The 12,421-nt window shown below is 35.5% G+C and overlaps 1 protein-coding gene across 1 annotated transcript in view; it reads right to left on the bottom strand.

The window, feature by feature from the left end:
• Positions 1-12,421, bottom strand: part of KLF8 (KLF transcription factor 8) — a 270,355-nt gene that overhangs the window by 46,870 nt on the left and 211,064 nt on the right. Inside the window, exon 2 of the mRNA XM_047844974.1 lies at positions 8,461-8,534. Coding sequence (XP_047700930.1) covers positions 8,461-8,478 — 18 coding nt within the window. The 5' untranslated portion in view covers positions 8,479-8,534. The remainder of the gene's footprint in view (positions 1-8,460; positions 8,535-12,421) is intronic.

Raw genomic sequence — 12,421 nt, 5'->3', positions numbered from 1 at the left:
AATTTAAAAAGAAGTTTAATTTTCACAGTCCTTCTCAAAGGTCCAGAATCTTAATCAGATTTTAAGTCATTTTGAGTTGACAAAAAAAGAGTTATTTATTGATATATCATCAAAGATGATGGATAAAGGCACCCTCAATTCTAGAAAGAAATCCAGAAAAAAAAGTAATTTCCAAATATTTATGCTCTTTAGAATTTGATGAAGATAGGTAGAAATGCCCTGGGAGGTCGAGGGTCGGGGGAATCAAGTGTTTAAAACAGCTCTGATTTACTACGTTATTTATTTTTAATTTAAAAAATTCCAAGCTTTTATTTAAATTCCAGTTTTTTAACATACAGTGTAATATTAGTTTCAGGTATAGAATTTAGTGATTCAACACTTCCATACAATACCCAGTGCACTCACAACAAGTACACTGCTTAATCCCCATCACTTATTTAACCCACCACCCCACCACCTCACCACCTCTGGTAACCATCGGTTTGTAATTAAGAGTCTGTTTCTTGGTTTGCCTCTCTTTTTTCCCATGTTCAATTGTTTTGTTTCTTACATTCCACGTATGAGTGACATCATATGGTGTCTTTCTCTGACTCATTTCGCTTAGCATAATACCCTCTAGCTCCAGCCACATTATTTCAAATGGCAAGATTTCATTCTTTTTATGGCTGAGTAATATTTCAGTGTACATATATTTACCACTTGTTCTTTATTCATCCATCAGTCGATGGACACTTTGTGTGAAAAAAAAAAAACAAAACAGAATACCTAGGAGTAAAAATGCTGGGTAGATGCATGATACTTTTTCTATTTTGAAACAGTTTTCTTGAGGTGTAATCTACTGTCACAAATTCACACATTTAAATATAAAAAATAAATAAAATATCCCTGATTTAGAGCTTAAAAGTGGGAAAGCAAGACTAGAAATAAAATGAAATAAAATACTCCAGACAGCACAACAGATGGAAAAGAGAGGAAAGAGTATTTTTATGGTAGTTAAGATAAAACCCAGGCTCCTAAACAGAAAGAGGAAAGCTGCTCATGTACACAGGTCCCTTCTAGCTTTAATCTATGTTTACACTTATTATTTTCATGCCTGGGTACACAAGTATGTAAATACAGAAATATATGTGGACATTCATTGTTTAAGTCAAAGAGTCAGTTTAACTTTCTGAAACCTTAATCCTTCTCCAATAAGGATTTCAAGTGTATATGTATTAGAGGAAGGAGAAGTGGTTGGAGTTGGGTATTATTAACAGTTAGACCTAACCTAAACCTAGAGGGATTTCAAATTTTACATCATCACCATCTCAATAGTACCTGGAAATGTAGCACTATGAGACAATAAAATTATTCATTTTGTACAAACTAATGAACAGTCCTAATAAGCAGTCCTAAAGGACTGAGAGAAAGTATCAAGCAGAGTAGCTGCATCCAAGCAAAATAAGGTTAGATATGTACATATTTATGTTGCTTGTATGTATGTATGTATGTATACGTGTGGCTATATTAATTCATTAGGTATTTGATTAGTACCTAGCTTGAAAATATGGAAAAATTATTACCTGGCATGAAACTATAGAAAATTGATCCCATTTACAATTGCACCGAAAACCATAAGATACTTAGGAATAAACCAAAACAAAGAGGTAAAACAACAGTATGCTGAAAACTATAGGAAGCTTTTGAAAGAAATTGAAGAAGACACAAAGCAATGGAAAAACATTCCATACACATGGATTTGAAGAACAAATATTGTTAAAATGTCAATACTACACAAAGCAATCTACACATTCAATGCAATCCCTATCAAAATAACACCAACGTTCTTCACAGAGTTAGAACAACAAGTCTCAAACTTATATGGAATCAGTAAAGACCCTGAATGTTGAAAAAGAAAACCAAAGCTGGAGGCATCAAAATTCTGGACTTGAAATTGTATCACAAAGCTGTAATCATCAAGACAGTATGGTACTAGCACAAAAACAGACACATGGATCAATGGAACAGAATAGAAAACTCAGAAATAGACCCACAAATGTATGGCCGATTAATCTTCAACAAACAAGAAAGAGTATCCCATGAGTAAAAGACAGTATCTCCAGCAAATGGTGATGGGAAAACTGGAGAAGAACAGAAGAAACAGAAGAACAGAGAAAACAGAAGAATGAACCTGGACCACTTTCTTACACAATACACAAAAATAAATTCAAAATGGATGCAAGACCTAAATTTGAGATAGGAAACCACTAAAATCCTATAGGAGAACACAGCCAGCAACCTCTCTGATCTCGGCAGCAGCAGCTTCTTACTAGACATGTCTCCACAGGCAAGGTAAATAAAAGCAAAAATTAATGATTGGGACCTCATCAAGATAAAAAACTACTGCACAGCGAAGGAAACAATCATTAAAACTAAAAGGCAACTGATAGAATGGGAGGAAATATTTGTAAATAACATAAAATAAAGGGTCAGTATCCAAAATCTATGAAGAACTTATCAAACTCACACCGAAATAGCAAATAATCCAGGGAAGCAATGGGCAGAATAGACATGAACAGACACTTTTCCAAAGAAGGCATCCAGATGGCTAGCAGACACATGAAAAGATGCTCAACATCATTCATAATCAGAGAAATACAAATCAAAACCCCAATTAGATGCCACTTCACACGTATCAGAATGGCTAAAATGAACAATTCAGGAAACAACAGATGTTGGTGAGGATGCAGAGAAAGGGGAACCCTTTTGCACTGTTGGTGGGAATGCAAAATGGTTCAGTCACTCTGGAAAACAGTATAGAGGTTCCTCAAAAAAAAAAAGTACTGTTCTTCAATCCAGCAATTGCACTACTAGGTATTTATCCAAAGGATACAAAAATGCTGATTCAGAGGAGTACATGCACCCCAATGTTTAGAGCAGCACTATCAATAATAGCAAAATTATGGAAAGTACCCCAATGTGCCTCAACTGATGAATGGAGAAAGAAGAGATGATATATATATATATATATATATATATATATATACCATGGAGTATTACTCAGTGATCAAAAGGAATGAAATCTTGCCATTTGCAACAACGTGGATTGAAATAGAGTATATTGTGATAAATGAAATAAGTTCGAGGCAAATATCATATGCTTGCTATCACATGTGGAATTTAAGAAACACAAAAGATGAACACAGAAGAATGGAAGGAAAAAATAAGATAAAAAGAGAGAGGGGGCAACCCATAAGAGACTCTTAAACACAGAGAACAAACTGAGGGGTGCTGGAGGGGAGATGGGTGGGAGGTTGGGCTAAATGGGTGCTGTGCATTATGTAGGGCACTTGTTGGGATAAGCATTGGGTGTTATATGTTAGTGGTGAATCACTATAATCTACTCCTGAAACCAATACTACACTGTATGTTAACTAACTTGAATTTAGGTAAATAGATTTAAAAAATAAAATTTAAAAATACAATTTGATGAAATACTTTTTCTTTCTCAAAGTTCTATAATTGTTTTGTGTACTGCATTACTTACTATATATTAGAAATATATGTAAATGTATAATACACTGTAGTGGGCTGAATGATGTTCCCCCCAAATATATGTCTACATCGTAATCCCTAGAACCCATGAATATTACCTTATTTGGAAAGAGTCTTTGCAGATATAGTTAAACTAAGGATCTTAAAAGAGATTATCCTGGATTATTTGAGTGAGCTCTAAATTCAATGACAATTGTCTTTAAATAGGTACACAGAGCAAAGACACACAGAGAGACACACAGGAGAAAGCAATGTGAAGATGTAGGTAGACACTGGAGTGCTGAGTCTGCAAGCCAAGGAACACCTGAATCCACCAAAAGATGGAAGAGACAAGAAACAGATTATCCCCTAAAGCCTAGGAAAGGATCCTAGTGATGACACAATTGTTGACTTCTGGATTCTAGAACTGTGAGAAAATACATTTATGTTATTTTAAGCCATCCAACTGGTGGCAATTTTTGGCAGCAACCCTGGGAAACCAATACTCCACATCAAACCTGAATTCTCCAGATTGCTTAGGACAGAACCAGTATAGGTATTTATTTATTTGTCGCTGCACTAATCTTCTAGGTATGTAAATAATATCCATAGGTATCCATATCTAGGTATGTAAATAATATCCATAATAAAGATATGGCAGAAATTGTATAAGTGGTACATACATAATTGAATTTTGGAAAACAAAAATATCACTGTAAAAATAAGATATATATAATCAGTTGATAATTAGGTGAGAACAGAGCCACATGAGTAACTGGTACAGATAATTTAGCATGCCAGGAATTCCAGTGCACTAGAGATTAGTAAGATTAATTATCAGTAAAAGCTTTATGGAAGAGATGGAAGTGAAATTTGGGCCCTAAGAAAAGTGTGGAATATGGCTAATTAGACAGGCTAACTGAAGAACATTCAAGGCAGAAAGGTGTGAAAAAGGTGTCACTGAGGATCTTTTAGAAATATATGACCCAATTAAATAATATTATTAAAATATTGTTAATTACTTGGGTATAATATTGTTGATGTAGTTATGTAGGATAATGTCATTTTAGGTGATGCATGCTAAGTTATTTATGGGTGAAGTTTCTTGATGCAAATTACTTTGAAAGGGAAGAAATGAGAGAAAGGCACGGGGAGTTAGAGGGATGGAGAGAGAGTGAGTGAAAGAGAGAGAGCATGCAATTATGTGAGAATACATGTGAAATGTTAATAAATATTAAATTGGATGATGGAGACATGTATGATACAATATGAACCCTAAAGTTGCTCATATACTTTGTCCAAGAAATCCTACTTCTAGGAAATAATCAGAAACTATAAACAAAGGATAGTGACAACCAAATATATTCATTATATGGTATGGTATGTAGGAATTCAAAGAAGGGGGAGCAGCATGTGTGTACTGAGCTAGACAGCCACCCACTAATCCTCTCTCATGACATAAACAAATCATATAATGAGCCAAAACAGTAGGTGTCTGCCCACCTAAATGTTGCCAACATTGCAGTTTATAGAACAGAAGTTCTGAGACTTTTTTCCCTGGGATATGGCCAGTGTTCTGTGGTCATGTAACCACAAGCACCGTACCTTTACTAAAAACAAGATATCTTGGAAATGGCAAGAAACAAAAAGTTCTCAGATCATCTACTATCCAGAATATTATATACATTGAACAAATTTCAAAGTTCCTTCAAATTCTGGAAAATTAGTATACTTTAACAACGCATGGAAAAATATTTTTGGAATTGTACTGAGGTGTGCTGAGATTTCATAATAAAATAGCTATGCATACCTGACAACATTTCACTGAGGATACTTTTTATTACATGTCCAATAGATTTTTATCTAACACTTATACTCAGCTTCCTTTTAGTATTAATTATGACTTAGCACCAGCAACCAGCAGATGTTTTGCCAACAATTAGCAAGTGTTGATGTGCTAATAGTCCCTAATTGGCAACAGCTACAAGGTAAACAAAATTTCAAATTAGGTTTGGTGTTAACACAGTACAAAGGAGTATCACACGTATGCACATGTAACTTAAATTCAATTGTACAACAAAGGCAAAACCATTTAATGGTGAAAAACTTTTTTTGTGGGTCCAATTCTGGAGTCTCTATTCTATTCCATTCTTCTATGTGTCTGTTTTTGTGCCAATACCATGCTGTCTTGATCACAGCTTTGTAGTACAGGCTAAAGTCTGGGATTGTGATGCCTCCTGCTTTGGTCCTCTTCTCCAATATTTGGCTATTCGGGATCTTTTGTGGTTCCATACAAATTTTAGGATTGCTTGTTCTAGCTTCGAGAAGAATCCTGGTGCAATTTTGATTTGGATTGCATTGAATGTGTAGATTGCTTTGGGTAGTATTGACATCAGAATTAGACCCACAAAAGTATGGCCAACTAATCTTTGACAAATCAGGAAAGAATATCCAATGGAAAAAAAGACAGTCTCTTTAACAAATGGTGGTGGGAGAACTGGACAGCAACATGCAGAAGGATGAAACTAGACCACTTTCTTACACCATTCACAAAAATAAACTCAAAATGGATAAAGGACCTGAATGTGAGACAGGAAACCATCAAAACCCTAGAGGAGAAAGCAGAAAAAAACTTCTCTTCCCTCAGCCGCAGCAATTTCTTACTTGACACATTTCCAAAGGCAAGGGAATTAAAAGCAAAAATAAACTATTGGGACCTCATGAAGATAAAAAGCTTTTGCACTGCAAAGGAAACAATCAACATAACTAAAAGGCAACCGAAAGAATGGGAAAAGATATTTGCAAATGACATGTCGGACCAAGGGCTAGTATCCAAAATATATAAAGAACTCACCAAACTCCACACCCGAAAAACAAATAATCCAGTGAAGAAATGGGCAGAAGACATTACTAACAGTTTTCTAAAGAAGACATCCAGATGGCCAACAGACACATGAAAAGATGCTCAACGTCACTCCTCATCAAGGAAATACAAATCAAAACCATACTGAGATACCACCTCACACAGGTCAGAGTGGCTAAAATGAGCAAACCCAAAGACTCTAGATGCAGGAGAGGATGTGGACAAAAGGGAAACCTCTTGCACTGTTGGTGGGAATGCAAACTTGTGTGGCCATGCTGGAAAACAGTGTGGAGGTTCTTCAAAAAATTAAAAATAGAACTACCCTATGACCCAGCAATAGTACTGCTAGGAATTTACCCAAGGGATACAGGAGTGCTGATGCATAGGGGCACTTGTACCCAATGTTTATAGCAGCAATTTTAACAATAGCCAAATTATGGAAAGAGCCTAAATGTCCATCAACTGATGAATGGGTAAAGAAGTTGTGGTTTATATACACAATGGAATACTACTTGGCAATGAGAAAGAATGAAATATGGCCTTTTGTAGCAACGTGGATGGAACTGGAGAGTGTTATAAGTGAAATAAGTGAAATAAGTCATACAGAGAAAGACATATGTCATATGTTTTCACTCTTATGCGGATCCTGCGAAACTTAACAGAAGACCATGGGGGAGGGGATGGGGAAAAAAAAGGGGAGGTATCCAAACCATAAGAGACTCTTAAAAACTGAGAATACACTGAGGGTTCATGGGGGGGGTGGGTGGGAGGAAAAAGTGGGTGATGAGCATTGAGGAGGGCACCTGTTGGGATGAGCACTGGGTGTTGTACGGAAACCAATTTGACAATAAATTTCATATTAAAAAATAATAATAATACATAAAAAAATCAAAGAAAACTTTTTTTTGTAAAATATGACTCTTAAATGTAAGCCAGATACTTAATCTGGTGACTTAAATAAAGAAACAGATAGTTATTGGATATACAAAACTGTATACTCACTCAACTTTATAGACAATTTAAGGGATTTTTCAAGGTTAATTTTGACTGTATTTGTGTTTCACTCATGGGGTGACTTTACAACTTAACCCTGAGCAAAATGGGACTTCTGATTCTAACAGAATGCTTGTCTTTGAAAAACAATCCTTGTCCTTGGAGTGCCCAAGGTCACAATTTTCTTATCTGTAAAATGGGAATATTGATAAAACCTATCCATGATGGTTAATTTTGTGTCAATTTAGCTGGATCACGGTGCTCATATATTTGATCATACATTATTCTGAATGTTTCTGTGAATATATTTTTTGGGTGAAATTAACATTTAGATCACTCGACTTTGAGTTAAGCAACCCACCTCAATAATATGGGTTGGCCTCATTCAATCACTTGAAGGCCTTAATAGACAAAGATTAAGCCCCTTCAAGCAGGAAAGAACCCTACCAGCAGACTTTCATTGGAACTGCAACTCTTCCCTGGCTTTCCAATCTATCAACCTACCCCTATTAAATTTTGAACTCATTGGAATTCTACAATCATGTGAACCAATTCATTAAAATCTCTCTCTAAATAGCTAGCGAGCTAGCTAGATATAGGTTGTATATAGACAAATATTTTAATTTATATCTCTATCTATTTCTCTATCTATCTTTCTATCTATCATCTAGGGAGAGATTGAGACATACATATTCTGTTAGTTTTGTTTCTTTGGAGAACCCTAACTAATACACTATTCAACAGTTATTATGAAGATTAAGTAAGACAATTTATTTAATCTTCATAGTGCCTGAAATATGGAACAGTGTTAGGTAAATGGTTGGCATTGTCTACCAAGTGTCTAACTTGCCCCTATAGTCTTGATCCCAGGGCCTATATTTCTCTTAGGTCAGATCTATTCTTTATTCAGACATGAAACCCAAGCTTTCAGGTACTTCCTAGAAATATCCCTTCCTTCACCCCTTTTCAGTCCTCAACACACTACAAAAAACATGTAGGAAAAAAATGAGCATTAGCTCTATAATGATTGCCAGGTACTCAGCACTATTATGGTTTAATATTATTAGCATCTCATTTTCCTGATAACTGACCTGTTTGAAGACATGCATTGAGCCACTTTCTGAATTAAGTTAGACCCCCAAGTTGTTTATGAGTTGATCCATATCTGGAAAAAAAAAGACAAGGGAAACACAATTTTAGAATAATATCTAATCCTCTACATGCATACCGTATGCCATTTACCCTTGGTTATACCTGTTTGCATTCTATGAACATTACTTTTCAGACTTACTAGATATTGAGAAGTCAGTGTTTGGACAACATTCTAATTTGTATATTCTACTCATCAAAATGGAATTGGCTGCCCCCCCGCCCCCCCAAATCCTATATACATGAGAATCCAATCTCTCCAACCAGCCCTATCCATAAGGAGGATACCAGCATAGTGACATAATTTCCCCTTTCCTGGTCTAGTTCTCCTTCTAAGGAGTTCCATACACTTGTATGGATATTTATCCTAATGAGCTTGTTAACACATTAGCATGAAATCTCTCTAAATAAGTTTTTTCTGTCTATCTCTCTTAAACACACAAGCTAGGTAGGCTTAGTATAAGTAGTCTTCTATTTCCTTGTTCATTTGTCTTTCTATAAAAAGGAAAGACTTGGTGGCCTCATTATGCTGCCCTACACAATCACAATCATTCCCACCAGAAGCATCTACCAGTACTTCTTCAACCAGATTTCCTTTGATTGATCTACAGTCTAATCTCACTAAAGAGAAAAACATAGGGCAAAGAAGATAAATCCATAGCTTGCTTATAACTTAATTGATCAGATTTTAGATCATACTAAGTGTCTCCAAATCAATTACAATTAGTGTCCTCATTTATGACCTGATTGTGTTTCAAAAGGTAGTCCGTAAATCAGTTAATTGTTTTTGATATCAAATACATTTACCCATAAAAATGTTCATTTTACAGGTCAATTCACAATAGCCATTTAATACCTAATGCAGTTAAAATACAAGAAATATACAATGAACAAAGATACAAAATTATATTATAGCCACACAAAAAAGCAAAAATAAGCTAAAAATAATCCTTTATTTATTGAATGTCAGGAATTGAGGAAACCATTCCTAATTTGATGGAAGTAACACACAAAGAATCTTCTATTGAGATTATGAGGAAAACTTTTGTGCCATTATCAAAGAGTTTGGATAATTTTGACACATTAAAATAGCCTCAATTTTATCTGAAAACACATAGATTTTCTTTTCCCTTCTCTTCTCTTCCCTTCTTTTCTTTTTTATTTTCATCCAAGTATATGAGTAGAACTGTTCACATATACATCAATAATTTACTAAATATTTATTGCATAATTACTATGTATCAGAAGTTATGCTAGGCACATTGTTATCAGGTTGGGATCTGGATCAACCAGACATAGAGTCAGCAAGTGTAGCAGAGATCACTGACCTGATAGATGCCCAGGAATTGCATCCCATAATCTTTATCAACGACTTTTTTTTGGAAGGTCCAACTTTTCTTTCTAGAATTAAAATATTTCAAACTATTTTCTGCAGAGTCCTAAGGCTTCTATGAAGCCTCTTGGGGGGGGGAGGTGAAGTCGCTGTTAATGGAGGAAGAAGTGAAAAGAATAAACACATAAGTCAGACACAGAAAAATACGATTTCCTTTAGACTGTAAGCTCTTTGCAGACAGAGATTTTCATCTTTGATATTTTTCTTAGTGATGTATTTCAAGATCTTAGAATGGTACCTGGCACATAGTAGGTGTTCAACACATTTATGAAGGTTTTTGATGAGTGACAGAAAAGGAGAATGAGGAAGTGTGTTTTCTCAAGTACAAGAATTGGACAAGAGTGGGAAAGAATGAAAGAAAATTAGAGATGTTATGTGTAAGAGATGTTTGAGGTGTAATTAGCTATGAAGTGTGAGTTTCCAGAGAGGGCAGCCTTTTCTGATTTCAAGGAAGAGGGGGAGAAAAGGAAATACAATGGTAGAAAAAGAATGTTAGGTCAGATGACTGTCATATAGTCACAGTTGGGCACCGTGAAGCCAGGAGAGTTTGCTTGGTTGCTGCCAGAAACATTTGTAGGAGAGAGTGGAGTGAATTTGGTTCTTCCTTTCCATTCACATATCCTTTGACTAGATCTCATTATTTTTAGCTAGACAAACTTATAAGAGTCATTTCCTATTGGTTTTCTTCAATTCCTGTGGCTTATAAGATAGCAGGGCTGAGGAAGAAGAGTGACTTTGACAAGCTATTTAGTCCCTATGAGCCTAAGTTTCTTTACCTTCCAGGAGTGGGGTGGTGGTGGTGGTGGTGGTTCTGATTTAATAGGGTTACTATGAGGATACCATGAATTAGTACATGGAAATTCATTTATAACTTTTTTCATATAAAAGTTCTTATAATTAGCTATTATTATCATCACCACCATTATTATTGTTGAAGGCCAGAATCCTTAGCTTTAGCTTAGAAGGTTATCTCTTGAGGCATCAAACAAGTCTTTCATACTCAATGTGCTCACAAACCTCTCCTCATTTTATGTTTACAATCTCAATTTTCAGCACCATCATCAAGCCAGTCTCAGTATAGAAACCCAAGAATCAGTCACCTTTGAGTCCTCTCTCCCTATCTCCAGCCAACTGGTTATCAGTTGAAATAAATTTTACAGCAGAAATATCTCTTAAATGTAGTCCTTCATCATCTCCTAGTCACTTTTCCTTCTAGTCCATATTGTACATTGCTACCTAAGTATGGTAAAGATGTGTGGGCTCTAGAGTGAGTGCCTAGAGTCACATCCTGGCTTTTTAATTTCTCAACAATAAGAACTTGGACAAGTTTTTTCCACCTCCTTGTGTCTGTTTCCCTATCTGTTAAATGAGAATAATAATAGTACCAGTTTATAGAGTTGTAATAAATATTTATCAAGTTAATATGTGCTCAAGTATTTACAACAGTTCCTGGCACAAGGAGGCATTGTCTGTTTCCCTCACCATCAACTGAGCCCTTCAATAATTAACTAGTATCTATTGCCTACCGTCTCTTGTATCTTTTAGCAGAATATCTCCTCCATAGAATGTACTAATTAATGCCCAATGAATGGTCATGGAAATAAGAAAGGTTATTTAACAGCAATTATATTATAATGTTAAATAATATCAATATTATTTAACAGCAATAATCAAGGAGTCTAATAATACTTCTTGCCCCATCCCTAATGCCAATATGTTAGTCAAATGACATAAAAGGGATAGCTGGCAATTAGGAATGTCTCTGCCATTTCTTGTTAGTATCCTCTCACTTAAAGAACAGCAAAATTTGAATAGCCATTAAGTAACTCTGGACAGCATCCTAAATGTTGGGGGGAGTGCACAGAGAGAAAGCTAACAGAAAGCTTTTTTAAAACAAACAAACAAACAAAAGTTTTAATAATTAGCCAGCCAAAATTTAAAACTGAATGAAATTTGGGCCTACAGAATGGTCTTAAAGAAAGTTCAGTTTTTCTTAAAAAAAAAAAAAAAAGAGGACTTCTTAAGCCTTTTGCTTTTCTCTAGAGTTGGAGTTGCTGCTCCTTGTCTGGGACTAGACATCTGCACAGAAGCTGGGAAGAAAGTGGAGAGGAAATACCCAAAGGGGTTTAGAGTGTCTTGGGCCATTGAGATGTCACTTACACCAGGAGGAGGGCTTCAGAAATGCAAATTACCTAATTGAAACAATAACCATTTTTCTGCCTGGATTGGACTCTTCAAGCATTTGTGTCTGGAAGCTGGAATTTTTGGTCCTTCTCCTAAGGAAGGGAGTACTGGAAGAGGAAATAGAAGAGGAGATAGGGAGGATTGAGCCTCATCCACAGCATATCAATATCTCATATATGCAGAACATCACAAACCATATTCCAGGGACTATGACCATAGAAATTGGATATGATTATATTACTTTTGTCATGTTTCCATGTTTTTTTTTTTACCAAAGTAGCATTTTCCATAGTGATCTGTTTGCTTTATGAAAGTGAACAGTTCCT

Source organism: Prionailurus viverrinus, chromosome X (genome assembly GCF_022837055.1).
Source record: "Prionailurus viverrinus isolate Anna chromosome X, UM_Priviv_1.0, whole genome shotgun sequence".
In the NCBI taxonomy this organism is placed as follows: domain Eukaryota; kingdom Metazoa; phylum Chordata; class Mammalia; order Carnivora; family Felidae; genus Prionailurus; species Prionailurus viverrinus.
This window is presented reverse-complemented; position numbering and strand designations above follow the sequence as displayed.